At 42.8% G+C, this 21843-nt stretch overlaps 1 protein-coding gene across 7 annotated transcripts in view; it reads right to left on the bottom strand.

Annotated features, from left to right (window-relative positions):
- psd3l (pleckstrin and Sec7 domain containing 3, like) overlaps positions 1–21843 on the bottom strand; it is a 305351-nt gene that overhangs the window by 12642 nt on the left and 270866 nt on the right. For all 7 annotated transcript variants that reach the window (XM_084325309.1, XM_084325306.1, XM_084325307.1 and 4 more), the window contains 3 exons: positions 5879–6072; positions 3978–4048; positions 1671–1828 (listed from right to left, as the gene is read on the bottom strand). In XM_084325309.1, the coding sequence (XP_084181435.1) occupies positions 1671–1828; positions 3978–4048; positions 5879–6072 (423 nt within the window). The remainder of the gene's footprint in view (positions 1–1670; positions 1829–3977; positions 4049–5878; positions 6073–21843) is intronic.

The raw sequence follows: 21843 nt of genomic DNA, 5'->3' as shown, positions 1-21843 counted from the left end.
ATGAGCAACTGAAAATATGTTGGGGGGCCGGGCCAAAATTCCAAACTCAATTATGCATAATATACATTTTATTTCTATATAAAAAGCAGTAAATGGCATTGGTTTGACCCCTGGTAAGAGTGTATGTTATTATTTGGCAATTAAAAGGTGAGGTTAGCTTTCAAAAATATAATTTATTCAAATAGAATTTATTTCCAAAATGATAAACAAAATGTGAAACATTAATAACAAAGGGCATTTTGAGTTTCATATACTATTGAAACAAGGATTTTCTTAGCTTTCTAAAGACATCACATCATCTTATAGCAAAAATAAACAAGACATGTCACTGAACTGTGTAAAGAAAAGTGTCCCAGTTTTGTAGCCTTTTTTACTTTACATGCCTATATTAAACATTTAATGTTTTCAGAACTGTGCAAAAAAAAGAAAAAAAATATCAAGTGTCCCATTTCACTTGTTATATTTCCACATTTTAGTGTTCTTCAGTTCTTTTTTTTTTTTCATTCAGTGTGAGAAATCCAGTCTCTAGTGAGCTTTAACAAGTCCATCAAAGTCAGGTTGCATGTCTGAGGTGGAGATGCGAAGCACAGCTGCCAGATGTTCATCAGTGAGAGAGGATCTGTACCTGGACTTGGTAAACGTCATGACTGAGAATGTCTGTTCACATATGTAGGTGGATCCAAAGAGAACCAACATCTTCTGAGCATGTCTCCTAAGCGTATACTGTGCGTGTGAACGTTGACACGAAAAAAAAGTAAAAAAAAAATAAATAAAAAAAATATTAAAAAAATATATTTTTTTTTTATTTTTTTTTATTATCATGTCATCTTTCGCGGGCCGGTCAGAATCATCCCGCGGGCCGGATCCGGCCCGCGGGCCGTTCAATGCCCAGGTCTGCTCTATAGGGAGGTGTAGTGGTTACTTCATTGCCGTTTGTCGTGTTCCACTCTCTGTTCCAACGCAATGTATTTCCCCATTGCCCATTTCTAATTTGTCTCGTTTAAAACAAATAAAGCATTAACATTTGCATGGTGTACCTTTCTGTGCTTATTCATCCACAATCTATAGCTCAACATGAAAATATTCACAAAAAGAAAACGTCAAATTTTATTTCAACCAAAAAATGCTTAAACAATTATGTTAGTGATAGAAGGGAACTTATTTTGTGCAAAAATGGAAAGCTTTTCAATTTCCATGCGGCAGAATTGTTAGAATAGCATAATCCATTTTCCCAATGATAAATCCCTATACGGGTGGAACAACCAGTGACGTCAGACTACACCTCCCTATTAGGGTCTCAAACAATGAGGAATGACAAAGAAGAAGAAGAACAATAGACTTTGGACAGACTAATGGCTGAGATAGATGTGTTTTCACTGTGCTCTTGAACCCAAGCATGAAATTAGATTTTGGTTCCAGGAGTAGTCCCTTAGCCTCTCCACTGTCTCATCCAGCTCCATTGGAAAATGATGGCAGGTTTGTTTTCTACCCCCCTCCCATGACCCTCACTCTCAAGCCTTGTGGCGTTTGGACCTTACTGGGCCTGGAAGAGAAACACCCTCCCATGACCCTCCCTCTCAAGCCCCGTGGCATTTGGAGCTTACTGGGGCTGGAAGAAAAACACCCTCCCATGACCCTCCCTCTCAAGCCCTGTGGCATTTGGAGCTTACTGGGCCTTGAAGAGAAACACCCTCCAGTCGGCAGTCTTCAGCTTCAGCACGTTGGGCTTCTTCTCATAGTCCACGGCCTTGATGGACAGTGAGTGGTGGACGCTGATGGCGTTCTTCAGGTCCTCCTCGGACAACGCCTTCTCAGGCTTGTACTCGTCCTGTTGGTGGGAGAGGGATACTATCTGAGTCAGGCATCTAATCCAATTCAAATCCAATGGAAAAAACAGTAAGTCTATGTAAAACAAGCTCTGCCCCCCCCCCCCGCATAGATATAACAGAGTTTGAGAAACTTTATATGCATTCATTTAATTCATTCAATCTTTATTTAATCTTGATCGATTATTGAGGGCAAGCCTTAAACGTCTGTGGCTGTGTTCCCGTCAGCCATCATCAAACCAAATGAATAACCCATGACTCAGTAGGGGCAAACTGATGGGAAATGGGAGAACGACACACCTCAAAGGCAAATAAATCTAACATGGTATAGATAGTTTATCTTGTCCTCAAGGAGGGAATTATTTTTGTTGGTAGAGTGGGTGGCCTGGGTCATGTATGATTGCGAGTGCTTGGCGGGTAAGGGATGAGGTGACACAATCTGACAAGTTGGGGGTGGGAATACCAATGAGTTTGCTGGCTAAATGACAGAGGAGAGGTGCCTGAATGCAAAAGGAGGGTTAATGTGAAATCATTCACAGCTTGGAGTCTGGCTACACTGACAAATGTGCAGGGAATGGGAAGCAGTATTGGCAGGCATGTTGATGATAACAGTAAATATGTCAGGGGAAACGTGATGGTTACAATTCATCATTTGCCATCCTGGGGCTCTGGTAGCCAGCGGTACCTGCAGGAAAACGCTAATCATTCTGCATCTCTCAGGAACAATCTGCTACCACTTGTTAATGCCTCATCACTTTGCAGGTTGCTTGTCACTGCACCATTAAACAGGTTGTCATATGATATGATTCATAGGAAATTACAAGTTATAATTGAATAGTAGAGTATGTAAAAACTGTGTTTTATTATATCTTGAATGTGAAAAATTTTGGATTAAAATGGGAAGAATATCCCTATCCCTGCACTTAAAAGCCCAACAACACTGTTTTGTGTACTCTATCTAATTTCAAATGTGAATGTTAATAGCCATATGAACAAGCAGGTGCAAAATGTTTAACCCACTTGCTTAATTATGTAATTAACAATTATTCTGAAATAATGATAAAAAGCAGGAAATAGATCAGTATAGCCTTCACACTGGTTAGATCTAGCTAACTATAGAGTATGTTATGTAACTTTCTTTGTGCTAGATGTACAGAGTGGAGACAGACATTCTGCAATGTTTTGAGGCTTTGATAGCTCATCACAACAAACTACTAGCAGGCAGAAATTACTCCCGCAATGCATTGTTCGAGAATTCCAGTTCCCTTGCGATGTTCAATCTGCACATTGCCATGCCATGAGGCTTAAGAGCTCATCTGTTGCCATGGAAGGCAATCAGTCAGGGAAAACATTTCCAGAGTCAGTCAGGCACAATGTCAACCTTTCAAGAAACTTGAAACCAACACAAATAACAATTCACTTCTCTACATTTACACGACTTCTCGATTGTCAAACTACTTTGACCTTATGATAAGAGTGGTTTTCTTTTTTGAATTGTAAAAAGGTAACCTTTAATACAATTCTGATTATTCTAATACCTTGAACCCAATTTAATTAGTCTACAAAGACCTGTCCCAAACAATGTTGCTCTCACTCTGCGTGTCATCAAATCAAATCCTAATAAAATTCTTCCGCTTCCGATAATGACATGCAGTACAGTACATCAGAAAGTGCTCCACGCTGACAGCTGGAAGGCAGACAGCAGTTAAGACAGTAGTGACTGACACGTTAACAGCCCTGCCTGGGAGGAACTTTACAGTAACTGTTCTCTGGTAGAAAACAATGACAGGACAGAACGGGATAGGATAGATAGTGTGTACCAGACCCAACAAAGCATCAAAACATAATGGCACCAAAACCACTTCCACAGCCATTACAGTACGTTATATTACATTAACGTACTGTCACCTAGATTCATGATTATTGTTGCTTCGGCAAAGGTCAAACCATAAACACTTTACATTTAGTCATTTAGCTGACGCTTTTATCCAAAGCGACTTACAAGTTCTGTACGACAAGTCGTATTGTACACGTGTTCATGGTTTGACCTTTGCCGAAGCAACAATAATCATGAATCTAGGTGAATCATGGAGGATCCAATCAGAGGAACTTGTAAGGAAGGTGTTATATGGGAATAAAGCAACGTCTCACCTTCTGCAAGTAGAGGATCATTCCTTTGAGAACAGCATAGAAGGTCTTCCATCCCCTCTTTCCTCTTGGTGCTAGAAAGAGGAAGAGGACATTGGTAAAGATGTAAATGATATTACAGCATTCATGATGGCTGAATGGCTGATCCACAATAAACATTCATTTGTACAACATCAGTTTGTGCTATCGTGGGATTAATAGGTAAGCAAAAGACCATCTCTAAGTGGTGTGTACGTCGGCTGCATCAAAGTCTGTTGGGACTGTTTATGTCCATGAATTAGAAATCCTTTGCTCATGACTTCAACGCCGTCATTTAATCTCATTCCAAACAGTCTTGCGTGCCTCCCAAAGCAATCAAAGGCACTGAGTGAGGGAAGGGGAGATATATATTCAGCATATTCAGCCTTGCTATGAGAGAGTTTTGTCTCAAGTGCCTGGCTTTGCTTCGAGAGCCATTCAAATCCTATCGTCCACGTTTCCATGCTCCTCTCCCCGAGGACATACCAATGAGGACTCATGTCTAATGCAGACATGGAATCCATACGGAGAGGGGCCAGAGCTGCAGTACTCAGAAGCATGCCTTCAGCTGGTCATATGTTCTGCCCAAGGGCCTTTTTCAGGGCATCAAGTGATTAACTGGATCAGGGATGCGCCTAGCACTTGAAATTGGGAGCTTGTTTTTAAACTCCACTGTGGTACTGGGTGATGTGAGCATGGCCTATATAGGATGGAGTTAGAGCTATTAGGCAATGAGTGTATTGAAGGAATGGTCTGAGATGTTGTGTACTGAAATGGTATGACTTAGTTATTTATATTGACCCAGAGAACCGATGCTTTATAGAGGCTTCACTTTCTGTGACTATCCTCCCCGGGCCGTGACTGGAATTCAGATAGCCTGTATGCAGATTCTCACTACAGGCTATGACAGCCAGGCAACAGCAGCCTTCATGATGCACATCGAAAATGCCAACAAAAAGCCATTCATCAAGCCTGCTTCTAAAGCGCTCTGCACCAGTGACCTCTTGTGTAATGCCATACATTCAATTATTTTTACTATCAGTCAGAAAGCTGTCGCCCTATCTTGACTTCAACTGAATTAAACTGCTGCTATATGAAAATGCCCCAGTTAGTCTTAGTTGACTCCAAGCTGGACTTCCATTTTAGTAGGCATAAGCGTGATGCTAACAAGTCAGCAGGTTTTCGCTTTGGCCTCGTAAAATGTATTAGAGCCTTGAAATAAATGGACATGAAAAATGGGGGAGAAAAGTCCACCCGTTCATGTCTGTTAGCCAGCAAAGCTGCATTTATAGAACTCGTTAGGGTTCACATTATGTAGCAATTATTTTAATGATCTATTTGTCGTCTCCATTTCCAGGCACACATCACCATCTATAGGCCAGGGTGAATCTTGCCATGGGCGGACTTAATGGGCGTCCTGAAGAGCAGGAGGTTATTATCTCTGCCTCCCTGAATTGGAAAGCCATCCCAGATGAACATTTCAAGAAGCAGAGAGATCCTATCTCTCATTTGGAAAGTGAGTGAAAATGTGTTTTCCTCTCCGACTAAGACTCATCATGAGCACACCACAGAGCAATATTCTAAAAATATCTTTGTGAGTGGGCATCTGTAAATATAGGGAATTGCTTACGAGTAATATCAAATATCTTTGAATGGTGAGGAAAACACAAGCTCCACTCCAAAGTGATGAGTGATTTCTCATTCATTCAGATATCCTTTGCGTTCCAATAAGGTGCTCTGTGTGAGGGACACCATATTCCAGCGCAGTGACATTTCAAACATGCATGTATGTGACGTTTCAAAATGGTGCCACATTTCAACCATCTCAAAGGACTGAGAAAGGCACATTTCAAAGAGATAGACTCCACGGCAGCTTTGGCTCTTACTTTTCTTGCCGTCCATGTCGGCATGCATTTTGCGGGACAGGAAGCCAGTTTTGTAGACCGCGGCGTTGGGGTCGTGGGTGATGTCCAGGAAAGGGTTGCTTCCACTGCCAATCCTGCTGATGCTCTTCATGTGGGCATTGTCCGTCTTGTTGTCTGCCAGCTCAGACAGGGACTTCTTCAGCTCGTCTCCGTCTCTAGAGACAGAAACAAAACACAGCTCCTTCAGCTAATGTCGGCTGCCTGGAATTTGTCATATGCCTTTTTTTAATAAGATTTTCATCTTAACTCATTCCCTGCCAACAACAATTATACTCGTTATTGGGCGCCATCCTTTGAACGCCAACAACGAGTATACTCGTTATTTGATTGTTTTTCCGATTTTAATATTCTATTCAATGTCACGGACCTGTATGTTGCCGTTAAAAGGAATACTGGGACTTTCTTCCACAGCCACGCTAGAGAGTTTTCTTTCTGTGTTTTCAGTTCCTTCTTTACTTCTTTTTATCTAAATGTTGGTGCATAATACAGATGGGTCTGATTGATATTATTATTGTTTTTTGTTTTTCTTTCCCAGTAGCATCTATGCTGTATGTTTGGATGTTTTGCAGATGTGTTTTCAACAACTCCGGTGTGGGGGGGATGGGGTGGGTATGAGGGAGGGGAAAGGGAAATGAAAGGGGAAGAAAAGAAAAAAAGATGGAAAATGAATGATGTTGTTGTCAATTGTAAATGTACAAATTACTTTTCCTGTAATAAAGAAATTTATAAAAAAAAATAAAAAAAAGGCATACTGGGACGCCGAGGGTGCAGTACCAGCCAGATCCTGCCAGGTGGCAGTATCGAGAGTGCAGTAAACCCTGTTCCAGACCGGGTGTTACATTTAAACTGCTCCGGGCGCAGTTTTTTAGTACAGGGTCGGGCCGCGTGAATATTAAAGGCAAACCAACTTGTGTTCAGCTTTTCGTTCAGCGTTTCTCTGATTGGCCACACGGCCATGTGACCGCCCGCCCCCTTTTGCCGCGAGCGCGGCACCCTTTTGCCGCGAGCGCGGCAGAGGTCCCAAATGAAATGAATGAAGTGCGGAGCATAATGTTATTTCGCGGAGCATAATGTATAATGTTATTTCGCGTTTGTAACGTCATAACATCAGTGGAGGCTGCTGACTGATTAATAATAAGCTCTCTTTATTTCGCGGAGCATAATGTATAATGTTATTTCACGTTTGTAACGTCATAACATCAGTGGAGGCTGCTGACTGATTAATAATAAGCTCTCTTTATTTCGCGGAGCATAATGTATAATGTTATTTCGCGTTTGTAACGTCATAACATCAGTGGAGGCTGCTGACTGATTAATAATAAGCTCTCTTTTTACACCCATGGGCCATGTGGAACACCTTTCTAAAAAGTTGAAAGTAAAAATATGTATAGAAACAAATCATGCTTTTCTGCTGCCAGTAAGAAGACCATTGTACAATAATCCACAATTATGTCTGTATTTGATTATGGTGAAATTATGTACATGCATGCCTCTCCCTCCACCTGAAAGCCCATCCACGCTGTGTATCATAGAGCACTGGGTTTTATCACTGGAGATACATACTGATGTTATGACGTTACAAACGCGAAATAACATTATACATTATGCTCCGCGAAATAAAGAGAGCTTATTATTAATCAGTCAGCAGCCTCCACTGATGTTATGACGTTACAAACGCGAAATAACATTATACATTATGCTCCGCGAAATAACATTATACATTATGCTCCGTGCTTCATTCAATTCATTTGGGACCTCTGTCGCTTGCAGGGACCTCTGCTGCGCTCGCGGCAAAAGGGGGCGGGGGGTCGTGGCCAATCAGAGAAAAGCTGAACACAAGTTGGTTGCCTTTAATATTCACACGGTCGGGCCCCTCGATGCATGTGTTGTGCCATATTATGTCGTGGACCAGATGGACCAGATGGCGATCAAACAATTGGAATATTCTTTTTGGATTACACCCGACCAGAGGTAAGGACTATCTGACATTAATTTCAGCTTGATCCAACAATGTTTTGATACCGATCCAGCTGATCAGCGTTTTTAGTGTTCAATACGAATGCCGTTACTGGCAATCAAAGCATCAGAAACGACCCCCCCCCCCCCTTTCATGCATTCATGATGAAACACAATACCTATTATATACACTTGATTTGGAAATAGTAGCGTGTCCAGGCAAGAAACGCCAACGCTTATAGAATTCAGGTTACGCACTATTACTCGCTTCCCAGGAATTATCCCGGATCACTCTGAAATTATACTTATATTCACCACAGGATAACGCATGAACGTATGCATGACATGACATTTTTTTCTCTTTTTTGCATCTTGGATGGAAGAAAGTCAGTGTCAAATGACTATAGTATTGTCTCCATAGCTATAATATAGAATATAGATATAGCTCTACAAACAAGGTGACGCACTCCTATCTTTAAAGCGTGGCATAGCTACAATGGGACCCGGCTAATCCCTGGCGCTGAATGAGTTAATACAATCAAAACAGAAAATAACATAACAGACGTTGCCAGACATCACCTTATATACAACATATAAATTACAATTCCATTATTCAGAGGAGAAGGTACAATGGCAATACTACTCATACAAATAAAATTAAAATAATAATACAAATAATTAGTAAAAGATTTAAAGGTCCCATGCATTATAAATGGCCTTTTCCAGTGTTTAGCATTGTTTCCTAGCAATGGGGGATTATATCAATGTGGTCTGTGTCTCTAATTATCATATTGACTCGTCAGTCTAGTCTCAAGTTCACGAGATCTTCCCTCACTCAACTAAGTCATTCTGATTTGACTGTTTTGCTGACGTGAATACTACTGGTTGTAGTCACCGCCCACAATTCGCTCAACAACAGAGCAGTGAAATTACTTCCTCAAACAGAGGGTGCGACAGACAGCAGAGAACGAGCGAGCGAGGGAGAGAGATAGAGAGGGAGGGAGGGAGAGAGGGATTCAGATTCAGAGTTTTTATTTGCCACATGGAAGCAATACAATCATACAGGAGTGTGTGTAAATGTGTATGCGCTGCGGGGATGGGTCTTCTCCCCGCAGTCGGGAGCACTCCATATCACTGTCAAAATATCTTTGTGCACGCTCCCACGCGCATGCCTGTATTCCGATCGGTGCAATAATATTCACAGAGGTATATACCGGTATTGTCATTTGAAACAAGTTACCAATGAATGCATTGTCCCGTGGGATTATGCCCCCCTGCGGCGAAATTAATTAGTATCCCCATCAATCTCTCTATCTCTCTCTCTGTCTGCCAGTCGCAGACTGTGTGGGTGACTGTCACTCAAAGCGCTTATGGGCGGAGCCCAGCACAAACAGCATGAAATCCTGAGGTAATTTTTTATTTGCTTTTGAGTACTGGATTATAAATATAAAACAATGAATTTTTTTTAAAGAAACTTTACAGATGTGTTCCATAGACTCAGAGGAATTGTGTCAAGTTGCCCAAATAGTGCAAGGAATAGCAATGTATGGGACCTTTAAAGTGTTTTCCCCTTTACTCCTACTAATGTTTTCACAATTATATATCTTTATATCTTAAGTAAATCTTTTTTCTCTCTTCTCATTTCCCGTCTTATCTCTTCCTTCTACCCTCTACATGCAATTTTGGAAATCATGCACTGCATATATACATGTACACAGACACGTGTATATATAACATGGGCTAAGTGCCATGCTATAAATAATAACCAATCATTATATATCACTCAAATATATGACCAATCCATTTCCCCAATTTTCTCTCAAAGATTGCCACTTTTCTGTAGATCACTTGTCTTAGACCACTTGTAGCCATTAGCATTTCCCTGCTGCAATACATATTTTCAAAAGGTATCTGTCGCTCCCCGATCCGTCACTTCATAAAGGAGATCAACTAAATACAGAACGAGGCAGCTCCTTGGTACTGGATTTGTAAGCTCAGAACCTGCTGCATCTTCTCCCAAACATTGATTGATTGATTGAAAACTTTATTAACAGATTGCAGAATGGGTACAATACAGTACAGCTCAATACACACAATTGTTAAGGGGATGCAGACCAGAGAAAGACTTTCGTCTTGTTTACATCAGGGTCCAGAAAGACTGGACTCCTGAACAATCCCAGTAGACATGGAAATGGTTTGCCTCTCTTTCATCACAGTCCCTCCAACATGTCTAGAGGTATTCCTAGTTGTACTGGTCTCATTTTAGGAGTTATAAGGAAATACTGTACTGTGTTTTACAAAATGTGTCCATTGTTCAGCTGTAATTTCAGTATTCAGTTATTTTCCCATCTCTCTCTAATATGGTCTGTTATATGCTTTCTAGAACCTGAAATAGTTTTGTTCAGTTCTACAGTATTTGTATATGTCTGTACAAGGAACTGTATACAGTAAGTTGGCTTGCTTTAGTGCGTGGATCATGTTCTTCAATTTCCTTTTCCCCCCAAATGTTGTATCCCCCAACGTTTGTATAGGAATATCTCCATGTCTTTCTACTTAGCTTCTATTTCCATTGTCACACCAGGAAAGTAGTAGTTTAAGCTGTGCAGCATAGTAGTAGTGAGTACGATTTGGTAGGGACCTCTATCTTTACTTATCTTACCATCTTTAGTAACAGAGTGTTGCATATTTAAAATGTTCAACTTTCATGTTAAAAAGAAACCTGCTATGCGTATTTTCTTCCTCCATCGCCAATCATTTACCAGACTGTGTTAGTATGCCAAGAATACCAAATGAAGTCGATAGTCATGTTTTTCTCAGGGGCAGATCGCCTTTTAGTTTTATGCTTTATGTGCACAATTCTAATTCCTCCAGTGCATGCTGGTATTTTGAACTGCAAAGCCAAAAGCTTCGGTCGGTCTTTGATTTTTGAAGACGTTTAATGAACCGATACTGATTATGACCAATCCCCATACAGTCAATGCAAACTAGAAGCTCCTAGTCTTATATGTTTTATCATTTATTATGATTATCATTATCCTCATTTTCTTTTGTATTGAACAAAAACAAACATACAAAGATACATACAGGTGCAGCTCAATAAATTAGAATATGGTGGAAAAGTCTATATATTTTTTTTTGATCCACTTTTTCTCCCATTTTCTATATTTTCTCCCATCCCAATTTCGTATCATCCAATTCAACCCTCCCCTGTCACGGACGCTGTTTCTTGCCTCCCACAAGCCGGCTGCAATGTGGACTAAGTCATACATAGCACAAGTCCCCTCCGGTACTTGAGGTAACAGCAGTCGCATCTTTTCACCTGCGCAGCTCGATCTCTCAGTGGCGAGGAGTAACGCGTGGGAGGCTCACGCTGCCCCCGACACTTCCTGATTCTACTGCGCAGGCGCACCAACCGACCTGTAGGAGTCGCTGTCCACAACGCCCGATCCCCACCCATCAGTTTCCCACCCCCTAATACGGCCAATGTGTATTAGTACGGACGACCAGCTAAACTGAAAGCAAATGTGGAGCGCTGGGCACGAACTGACGAGCCCAGCGTCTCCAGCATTTCGTGGCGAGTGCCTTGCCCACTACGCCACGTAGCCGCCCGGAAAAGTCTATATATTTAGCTGTATTGATGCAGTCATTTGTGCAAAAGGAGCCCCAACCAAGTACTGAGTGAACATACATGAACATACTTTTCAGAAAGGCCGACATTTCTATATACAAAAGAAAAATACATCTATTTAAAAAAAAATATTGGTGATACAGACTTTTGGGCTTTCATGAGCTGTAAGACATAATCATCTAAATTAAAACAAATAAAGGCTTGAAATATTTTACTTTGTGTGTAATGAATCTATAATCTACGAGTTTCGCTTTTGAAATTGAATTACTGAAATAAAATAACTTTTCCACAATATTCTAATTTATCAAGCTGCACCTGGATATACATACACACACACCCTCACCGCCTCCCACATTCAAATTGACAATCTACACGTTGCAAGTTGAGGTGACCAAGAAAGAAGTGAGCCACAGTATGAGCAGAAGGGAGAAGGCATCCACCCCACAACCCGTGCACACCCCACCTCCCGAGGGCAGTAGCAGTCTGACCTCCTCACATCCTCCCCACAACCCGTGCACACCCCACCTCCAGAGGGCAGTAGCAGTCTGACCTCCTCCCCATAACCTGTGCACACCCCACCAATGACAAAACTGAGGAAAACAAAAACAAACAACGTGAACTTTGGAAATTACTCAATAATCAACTAGGCTGCAGTAAAAAACTTAAAACCAGATTCTCAAACATAAACATAAAGACGGACAACACGCTCATCACAGACAAGCTGGATGTAGCCAATTACTTAAACATTTTCTTCACAAACATAGCCACAACACTGGTAAACAAACTACCCTCCCACTCAGGGCATTATGGGGTAGAACACATAGTAGCTTACTACAAAAACCTAGGGGTCCGCAAAGACGACTTCAAGCTGGAAATGGTAACAACAGATGAGGTACTCAAAAAACTGAGCGCCCTCCAACCTAACAAGGCCACTGGCCATGACAACATGCCCTCCAAATTCCTCAGAGACTCAGCAGCCGCCATCACCCCAGTCATCACACGCATAACAAACCTCTCCATAAAACAGGGACACGTCCCCAAGGACTTCAAAATTGCGAGGGTGACCCCTCTGCACAAAAAGGGCAGCAAATTAGACCCCCAGGCAACTACCGCCCTGTTTCTATTCTTACCTCCATGTCGAAAGTCATGGAAAAAAATTTCTACGAACAGGTCGAAAAGTACCTAGCGGAAAAAAATCAAATCTACGAATTCCAATCTGGCTTCAGAACATCCCACTCCACTGACACATGCCTTCTCTATTTGAACGACCACATCAAACAAGAGGTGGATGCGGGCAAATACTGCGGCATGGTCATGCTGGACCTACAAAAGGCCTTCGACACTGTCAATCTGATTGACAAGCTAAAAGCAATTGGTTTTGATAGTTTATCAGTGAGCTGGATGCAATCCTACCTTGAGGGGAGGGAACAGATGGTGGAAGTAAATGGTAGCCTATCCCTCCCCCTCCCAGTGAGCTGTGGTGTTCCACAAGGAAGCATACTAGGACCGCTACTGTTCCTAATTATGCAAATGACATGTCGTCAGCTTGTGACTGCAACTTGTTCCTGTTTGCGGACGACTCAGCCCTGCTGGTCTCTGACAAGAACAAGTTACAGGTTGAAAAAACCCTCAGCTCGGAACTAGGCAAAAATCTGCATATGGCTCGCTGATAACAAACTATCATTACACATGGACATGAAATTACCTACCTGGGTTCCATCCTAGAGGCTAATCTTTCCTGTGACAAAATGGCATCCAACGTAATAAAAAAAGTCAACCAAGTTGTACCGGATCTCCTCTCTGGTAAACAAGAATACCCTGAAGACTCTAGCAGGAGCACTCATTTAAGGGTACTACGACTATGCTTGCACCTCATGGTAACAAAGCATCTCAAAGGCGCTAAAAACAAAATTACAAACATCTCAAAACTAACTGGTCAGACTACTGCTTGACCTTACTCCTAGAACCCACCTCACCCCTGCCCACTTTGACAACCTAGGATGGCTTAAAGTAGACGACAGAGTACAGCAACTTGCAATGGGCCTGGTCTACAAGATACACTACACGACCAAGGTACCCATGTACATGTCAAAATACTTCCCAAAGGTCAGTGAATACCACGATCACAACACCAGAGGGAGCTCCACAAATCATGTTAAACCCAGATTCGGCTCAAACAAGGGAGTAAACACGTTTCGCAATTATGCCACATCAATGTGGAACGCCCTACCCAAAGCTGTAAAGGAATGTGAATCACTACCCACTTTCAAAACCACTCTCAAAGAACACCTACGGGAGACTGCAATTCGAAACTGGCCCCTGTAAATGTCCTAACCCAACCCCATCCAATGTACAGTAAATGACCAAGTATTAGGGATGCTCGATATTGGCTTTTTTACCGATACCGATATTCCGATATTGTCCAACTCTTAATTTCCGATACCGATATCAACCGATACCGATATATGCAGGGTTTCCCCCCCCAAAAAACTGAATAATTTCAGGTAACTAATAATTTCACTGTATATATATATAACAAATATTGTTATTGTTTTTTTCTTTTTTTAAACCGATACCGATATTTTCCGATATCACATTTTACTGCCGATATCGGCCGATAATATTGGTCGGCCGATAATATCGGACATCCCTACCAAGTATGGTCGTCAATATTCCAATGTACAGTTTTGCTTGTCCCCCCCCCCCCCCCCCCCCCCATCCAACCATCTCCAATGCACAGCCCCTCACCCACCCACCCAACCCAACCTCCTCCAATGTACAGTTTTTACATCAAATGTATATACTCTCTTTTCTGGACTCTTTTTGTATCACAAACAGTACTGTATTTGCAAATCTGGTATGTCATAAATGTATAGATGTAGCAGTACTGTCTATCTGTATGTCATGTATGTCATATATGTCCTGATGAATTGAAAATGGGGGACCCTGATGTAAACAAGACGAAAGTCTTTCTCTGGTCTGCACCCCCTTAACAATTGTGTGTATTGAGCTGTACTGTATTGTACCCATTCTGCAATCTGTTAATAAAGTTTTCAATCAATCAATCAATCAGTCTAGGCCGACTTGTGACGGTGAGTTACATTCCTCAGAAATCGCGAAAATGTCTCGCATTTCAGAAATAGGTCAAAATAGAAATATTGCATTTTTGACTGCTCTGTTCCCTTATTAGCAAAACTTAATACAACTTGTAACTTAGTTAATTATTGTTAGATTGTCTGACAGTATGTATTCCGAAGCTTGGAAAAAGACTACATTTGCGGGGGGCTCAGCAGAGCCTCTGAAGGGGTGTGGTCTGGTGTGTGCGAGTGCTGTTCATTAATTCATTACAGGGTACTTGAGAGGTGTTGAAGCACACACAGACAGAGAGCTCTGTTTTCATCATAGCGGAGAGAACGAAAAAGTTCGAAAAAGGATGCATAGTGTAACATTAAGTTACACTTCTATCTTAACGTTAGCAAGCTAAGCATGCGCATAGCGCGACCTGTGTAATGTTAAGTAACTTGTATTCCGCAGGGAAAGACCGTTCATCACTACATACAACTTGGTTTAATCCAAACGTCCATTCAGAAACTTTGTATTATGAAATCATTCTGGGATGTCTGACTATTTCCCTAGGCATTGGTGCGAGTTCAGCTGACAGTGCATCCATAAAGTCCACGACATAAGTTCATGAGATGCTCTCTTCTCTTGTTTATCATCAAGTTTTATTTTGTTCATCTCTTGTTGTGTTGGCCCGTTCTGTCGCCCGACATTAAACAGCAGTCTGTTATAATCACATTTAACATGTTAAGAATTTTATGAGCGAACAAATATCGTTAGATTGGATTTAATGCTACCTAATGTCATATAAATTAATTTAGTCTACTACAGTTGAGGGGGGAGTGGCTTTTTTGTTCTTGGCTGGCCTGCAGTTTTCGATTGCGGTGAAGCCACGGTGAACTGTAGTCTGGAGAGACTACGGCTCAGATTCTTCCCCCAGGCCCCCAATTTCGACAGTTTTCGGCTTGCCATTGCTCCGACTGCTTTGTTGTTGAATCAAGTCAAATCCTAGGTAAGCATATATTGTGCGTGTGAACGTTGACATGAAAAGAAAAAAGGTAAAAAAAAATTAAAATAAAATCTATTTCTTTTTTGGTATCTCACTTGAATCGATACTCGGTAGTACCGACGTGTTTCGGTTCGGTACCTCAAAAGTACCGAATTTGGTACCCATCCCTACATAGGACACAGTTCCTTAATCCGTAGCTAACATTGTATTGCACTATCTCAGAGTCAGGACTTTAGCATGTCTATTATCATGCCTATTTTATTTTTTATTTTTTTAATCTTGTGTATCACGGAATTATCCAAAGCGACAGGTATGATTAATCTTGAGTTATTGTTAATCAGCTCTATTTTGTACTTTAATTTAAATGATAATAAAATCTTGAAACTTGATTAATATCTCAACTATTTTGAGATGCTTGCTATCCTAGGTAAAACTAACAATTACCAACAGCTCAACTCTACCGGTTTCAGTGCATCCATAAAGTCCATGACATAAGTTCATGAGATGCTCTGTTCTCTTGTTTATCATCAAGTTTTTTTCTTTAAACAATATTTGTATTGTGTTTTATAGTACACAAGTCAGATTTTCATTGCCATCAATTATTTTTAGTTCCTTTTCTCCACAAGTATACCCACATAACCCCCTCCCACTACAGAAGGTTAACCTTTCACTACCACACTACAGAAGGTTAACCTTTCACTACCACTACAGAAGGTTAACTTTTCACTACAGAAGGTTAACTTTTCACTACAGAAGGTTAACCTTTCACTACCACACTACAGAAGGTTACCGGTAACCTTTCACTACCACACTACATACGGTTAACCTTTCACTACCACTACAGAAGGTTAACCTTTCACTACGGACTACCACACTACATACGGTTAACCTTTCACTACCACTACAGAAGGTTAACCTTTCACTACCACACTACATACGGTTAACCTTTCACTACCACACTACATACGGTTAACCTTTCACTACCACTACATACGGTTAACCTTTCACTACCACACTACATACGGTTAACCTTTCACTACCACACTACATACGGTTAACCTTTCACTACCACACTACATACGGTTAACCTTTCACTACCACACTACATACGGTTAACCTTTCACTACCACACTACATACGGTTAACCTTTCACTACCACACTACAGAAGGTTAACTTTTCACTACCACACTACAGAAGGGTAATCTTTCACTACCACACAAATTTTCCCTCCTTTTTCCAGATTTTTCTCCCATCCCACCCTTCCTGGTTGTTGCGTACTTTCCCCTACTGTTGGTCCGGGAGACCGGAGACTGTCACATGCTTTCCTCCGACGCATGTGCAGCCTGGGGCAGGCCAACCTGGCCGCGCAGGTTCTCACCGGGGAGAGTGTAGCGTGTGGGAGGCCACACTATCTCTCCTTAGTTCCAACCCTTGCTGAGCAGGCGCCCCGACCGAACTGTAGGGGTCGCTGTCCACAACGCCCAGGACCCACCCTTCAGCTTTCCCACCCCCTGATACAGCCAATTGTATCAGTGTGAGAGGCCAGCCAAGCTGATAGCAACGCCGGGAGCTGGATTCAAACAAGCGAATCCAGTGTCTCCCGGTGTTGGTGACGAACGTAATCTCCGTGCGCCACCTGCCCCCCCAATACAAATCTTTTTTTGATCCACTTTTTTCCCCTGTCTTGAACGTTGCTCGCATATGCCCCCCACTGGCCAGTTGTAGGGAGGATAGAAGCCTTGCATCACGTGTCCCCTGCGATACACGAGGAGGCAGTCTGTCACATCTTTTCACCTGCCAGCACGGACTCTCATTGGCGAGGTGTAACGTGTGGGAGGCTCACACTACCCCCGCCATTTCCTGTCTCTGCTGTGCAGGCGTCCCCCAACCAACCTGTAGGAGTCGCTGTCCACAACGTCCAGATTACCACCCATCGACTTCCACCCGCTAACTCTGCCAATTGAGTTAGTATGACGGCCGGCCCAAGCCGGAGGCAACGCCGACAGCCGGATTCGAACCCGGTGTCTCTTGCGTTGGTGATGAGCGCAATGTCCGCTGCGCCACCCAGCCGCTACTACCACACAAATCTTTTAATTACTATCACATGACATGATCATTGTTGTAGGTTGCAGTTTGCAGGGTCACAAGACAAAGTCATTGTAATAACAAAGGACTGGAAAGCTGTCCTCGGGTGTGAATTGCTGTAGAGAGGAGGGGTGACATTGATTACAATGAATTCTGGGTAGTTGTAGTTGTCTTACATTGTAAGCGAATTGCCCCCTTCTCTCTTAACACTTTGAGTGCCAGCAACGTGTTATGTCGTTATTTAATTTCATGCTGACGACGCGAATTGTCTTATTTTTTAGCGATCTGAATTCATATTTCATCAACCGAGTCTCCCGTTGGTACAGCAGCCCCTCTAGGAGCTCCGATGGGAAAATACCGCCCCCTATCATCTATCCCTGTGTAACTGCAGGCCATTCGATTAGACTGGTGGATCTGTGGGGGGGGGGGAGCCTACTGGCTCCACTATGCTGGCGAGGGATCTGATGAAGAGGGAAGTGATCGCGAGATGGAAAGCAGCCTGGAATATATATTTACAGCAGCCAATAATCAATCAATAAACGTGATCGATATTTGGAATGGCGATCAGGAATTGGAATAATCTTTTTGGAGAACATCTGATCTAAGGTAACGAATCTATGTTACCAGTCTTGGGGTAATCGGAGCTGTTTTGACCTATATCTCAGCGTGTCCCGTATGTGTATATGTGTGTGTGTGTGTGTGTGCTGTTGAGGAAATAAGATAATCGATTTCTCAGCTCGCTTCTATAGCGTGCATAAGTACACATATACTATCGATAATCTAGCATTTATTTGAAAACGATTCATAAATAGGCCGACAAATGACAATGTGTCTAGTGTATTCGAGAATATTCCAATAAATGCCGTTTATGACGGAATATTTCTATTTTCCTGAAATTTTTGAGAAAACAATGCTATAAAAAGGATATGAACCGATTAAAAAACAATCTGTTTTTCGACAATGTTGACTGCAAACAAGTCATTGATAAGCGACGGGCAGATTAGACACAGCCATAATTTAAAACATAGATTATGCGTTTTTAACGCTATCATTGAAGTGGATGATGGCACTCAAGGAAATTAATCAACGTTAATGGCCGGCACTGAAAGTGTTAAGGCCCTGTATCTCTGAATACGTATTGTGATATCACCATGATTCATAGGACATAGATTGAAAGGTATCCCCCCAAATTTTTCAAGTGATGGCTTATTTTGAAGGTATGAATCTGTACTTTCATATCATGTAAAAAAAAAAAAAAATCACGTCTCTAAAAGACCCAAGGTCTGTACCTAGTCACATGTGTTTAAGTGTTTTTTTTGGCTGGTGGCATTTCATCACAAACTATTTTAGCCAGGTGCTGTGTGGCCATGTCTGCCTGTACCGGCACCAGTGGGGGCTCCAGTGGGAGTCTTGCTGCAGTATGAGCAAAGGCCCGGTGAGAGAGCTCTCATAACAGCCTAATCACAATCGATACTGGGTCTCCTCACCTTGTCACAGCGGAACACACTCACAGTCACACCTAGCTGTGAATCACTGGATGGATCAGAGGATCCAGGCAGACAAAGGAAACAAGTTTCAAGTTTCTTTAATAGTTGTCATACAGAAGTACAGAATACTTCATACAAAATGCTTCTTACTGTTACGCTCCAGAGACTGTGCTAGACAAGATAGTATCAAATAACATAGTATAGCATGTAAATTAGAAGTAGAAAATGAGGTCACAGTGTTCAGTATAGACATATGTACAATGTTCGATGCAGAATAGACGTAACTGAGTTACCATATAATATACAATACTATGCAGTGTACTAATGTACAATACTATATAGTGCAAATAGTGGGATGTTCAGTTGCTATCGCTATTAGCTCTATCTTTAATTTTTCAAAATGTACAGTTGCTATTGCATGCACTCATCTGTGTTCCACTACACACATGAGTGCATGCTTACCAACTGTCCGTCTGCAACACTACTATCACCAACATCTAAGAAGGGAGATCCCCCCTTGAATGGCCCTTCTAAGGTTTCTCTCCTCCACACTGCCTGTGAAGCTTTTTTCCCTATTGTTAGGTTTTAGTGAGTTTTTCCTTACCTTCGCGTGGGGTATGTCTGGGAGTGCTTGCATTCTTTCATTTATTTGCATTCATCTAAAAATGTTTGCACCTTATGGTGTTCTTGTTCTGTTCTTGACTTATTGTTATGTTTTCTTCTTGACTTGTTTAAAGAAGATCTGTACGGCCCATGGGGACATTAACGTGTGTTGTCGGGCCCTATAAATAAATTTGATTTGATTTGATTAGGTACAATTTAGGTACAATTTACAGTAAGGTGTACGAGTTGTAGTGCAATCCTTCATCAATAAATATAAAGTGTGGGGAGTGGGTGCTACAGTGTGTTTGTTTAAAGTGAGTGTGTGCGTGTGGATGTGTGTGCTATGTGCGTTTGATGGTTGTTGTGTAGTGTTCATTGTTCGTTGAGCAGCCTGATGGCCTGGGGATAGAAGCTTCTTCTGAGTCTTTCTGTGCTCGCCTTGAGACTCCGGTATCGCTTGCCTGACCGCAGCAGTTCAACGAGGCAGTTGTTCGGGTGGCTGGAGTCTTTAATGATTCTCTTAGCCTTGCCCCTGCACCGCTTGTTGTAAATGTTCTGGAGGGTGGGGAGCCCCCCTCCAATTGTGCGTTCGGCTGAACGGGTCACTCTTTGTAGTGCTGTGCAGTGCTATTCCCAAACCAGGAGGTGATGTTGCCAGTCAGGATGCTCTCTATTGTACATGAGTAGAAGTTCTTAAGGATCTTCTGACTGACTTGGAACTTCCTTAGGCGCCTGAGGAAGTAGAGGCGTTGTCGTGCCTTCTTCACAACACTGTCAATGCGTGTGGTCCATGTCAAGTCCTCGGATATGTAGGCTCCGAGGTACTTAAAGCTGTTCACTCTCTCAACCGGTGCCCCGTCGATGCTGAGGGGGCTGTAGTCCTTGACCCCCGACCTCCTGAAGTCCACAATCATCTCCTTTGTTTTGCTGACGTTCAGGGAGAGGCTGTTTTCCTGGCACCATCCCGCCAGGACCTTGACCTCTTCCAGGTAGGCCCTCTCGTCGTTGGCAGAGATCAGGCCCACCACCACTGTGTCGTCAGCAAATTTGATGATTGTGTTGCTACTCCGCTGAGCCACACAGTCGTGTGTGTACAGGGAGTAGAGGAGGGGACTCAGAACACAGCCCTGGGGGGCCCCTATGTTGAGCGTGATGGATGAGGAGGTGCAGTTGCCTGCTCTCACCACCTGGGGTCTGCCCGTCAGGAAGTCCAAGACCCACTGGCAGAGGTCATAGTTCAAGCCCAGGTCCCTGAGCTTGGCTATGAGTTTGGAGGGGACTATGGTATTGAATGCCGAGCTGTAATCGATGAATAGCATTCTCACATAGTTCCCCTTCCTCTTGTCCAGGTGTGATGCTGCTGTGTGCAGCACATGGGCTATGGCGTCCTCCGTGGACCTGTTGGGGCGGTATGCAAATTGCAGGGGGTCCATGTTGATGGGGAGGGAGGAGCAGATGTAGCCCTTTACTAGCTTCTCAAAGCACTTCATGGCTATGGAGGTGAGAGCTACAGGGCGGTAGTCGTTGAGGCAAGCAGGCTTGGATTTTTTGGGTACAGGGATAATAGTGGACTTCTTCAGGCAGGTGGGGATGACAGCCTGTTCTAAGGACAGGTTAAATATGTCAGTGAATACCGGGGGGCCAGTTGGTCGGCACAGACTTTTAGGACGCGGCCGGGGATGCCGTCCGGTCCTGCTGCCTTCCTGATATTCACTTTTTTAAAGGTCCGCCTCACCTCATGCTCTGTTACCCTGAACACTGAGTCTCCATCAGCAGCAGACCCCCCCCCCCCCCCCATTGCCGTGGCTTGTGGGCTGGTGTTGTTATTACCAGCATCAAACCTCGCATAGAAGGTATTGAGGTCATTTGCTAAGGAGATGTCACTGTTCAGTTTGAGGGAGGTGCCTTTGTAGTCTGTCATCGTTTTGAGCCCCTGCCACATAGCTCTGGAGTCAGCCTGTTCAAACTGGAGTTCAATTTTATCCCTGTAGCGCCGTTTTGCCTCGGTCACTGTCCTCCTTACGTTGTATCGCGCCACCTTGTGGTCATTCATGTTGCCTGCCACCAGGCCGTCGTTGTATGCTTTGGTGCGCGCTT

Source organism: Notolepis coatsorum, assembly GCF_963971535.1.
Source record: "Notolepis coatsorum genome assembly, chromosome: 11".
NCBI classification, from domain to species: Eukaryota; Metazoa; Chordata; class Actinopteri; order Aulopiformes; family Paralepididae; genus Notolepis; species Notolepis coatsorum.
The sequence above is the reverse complement of the archived record's forward strand: the minus strand, read 5'-3'. Positions and strand labels throughout refer to the sequence as shown.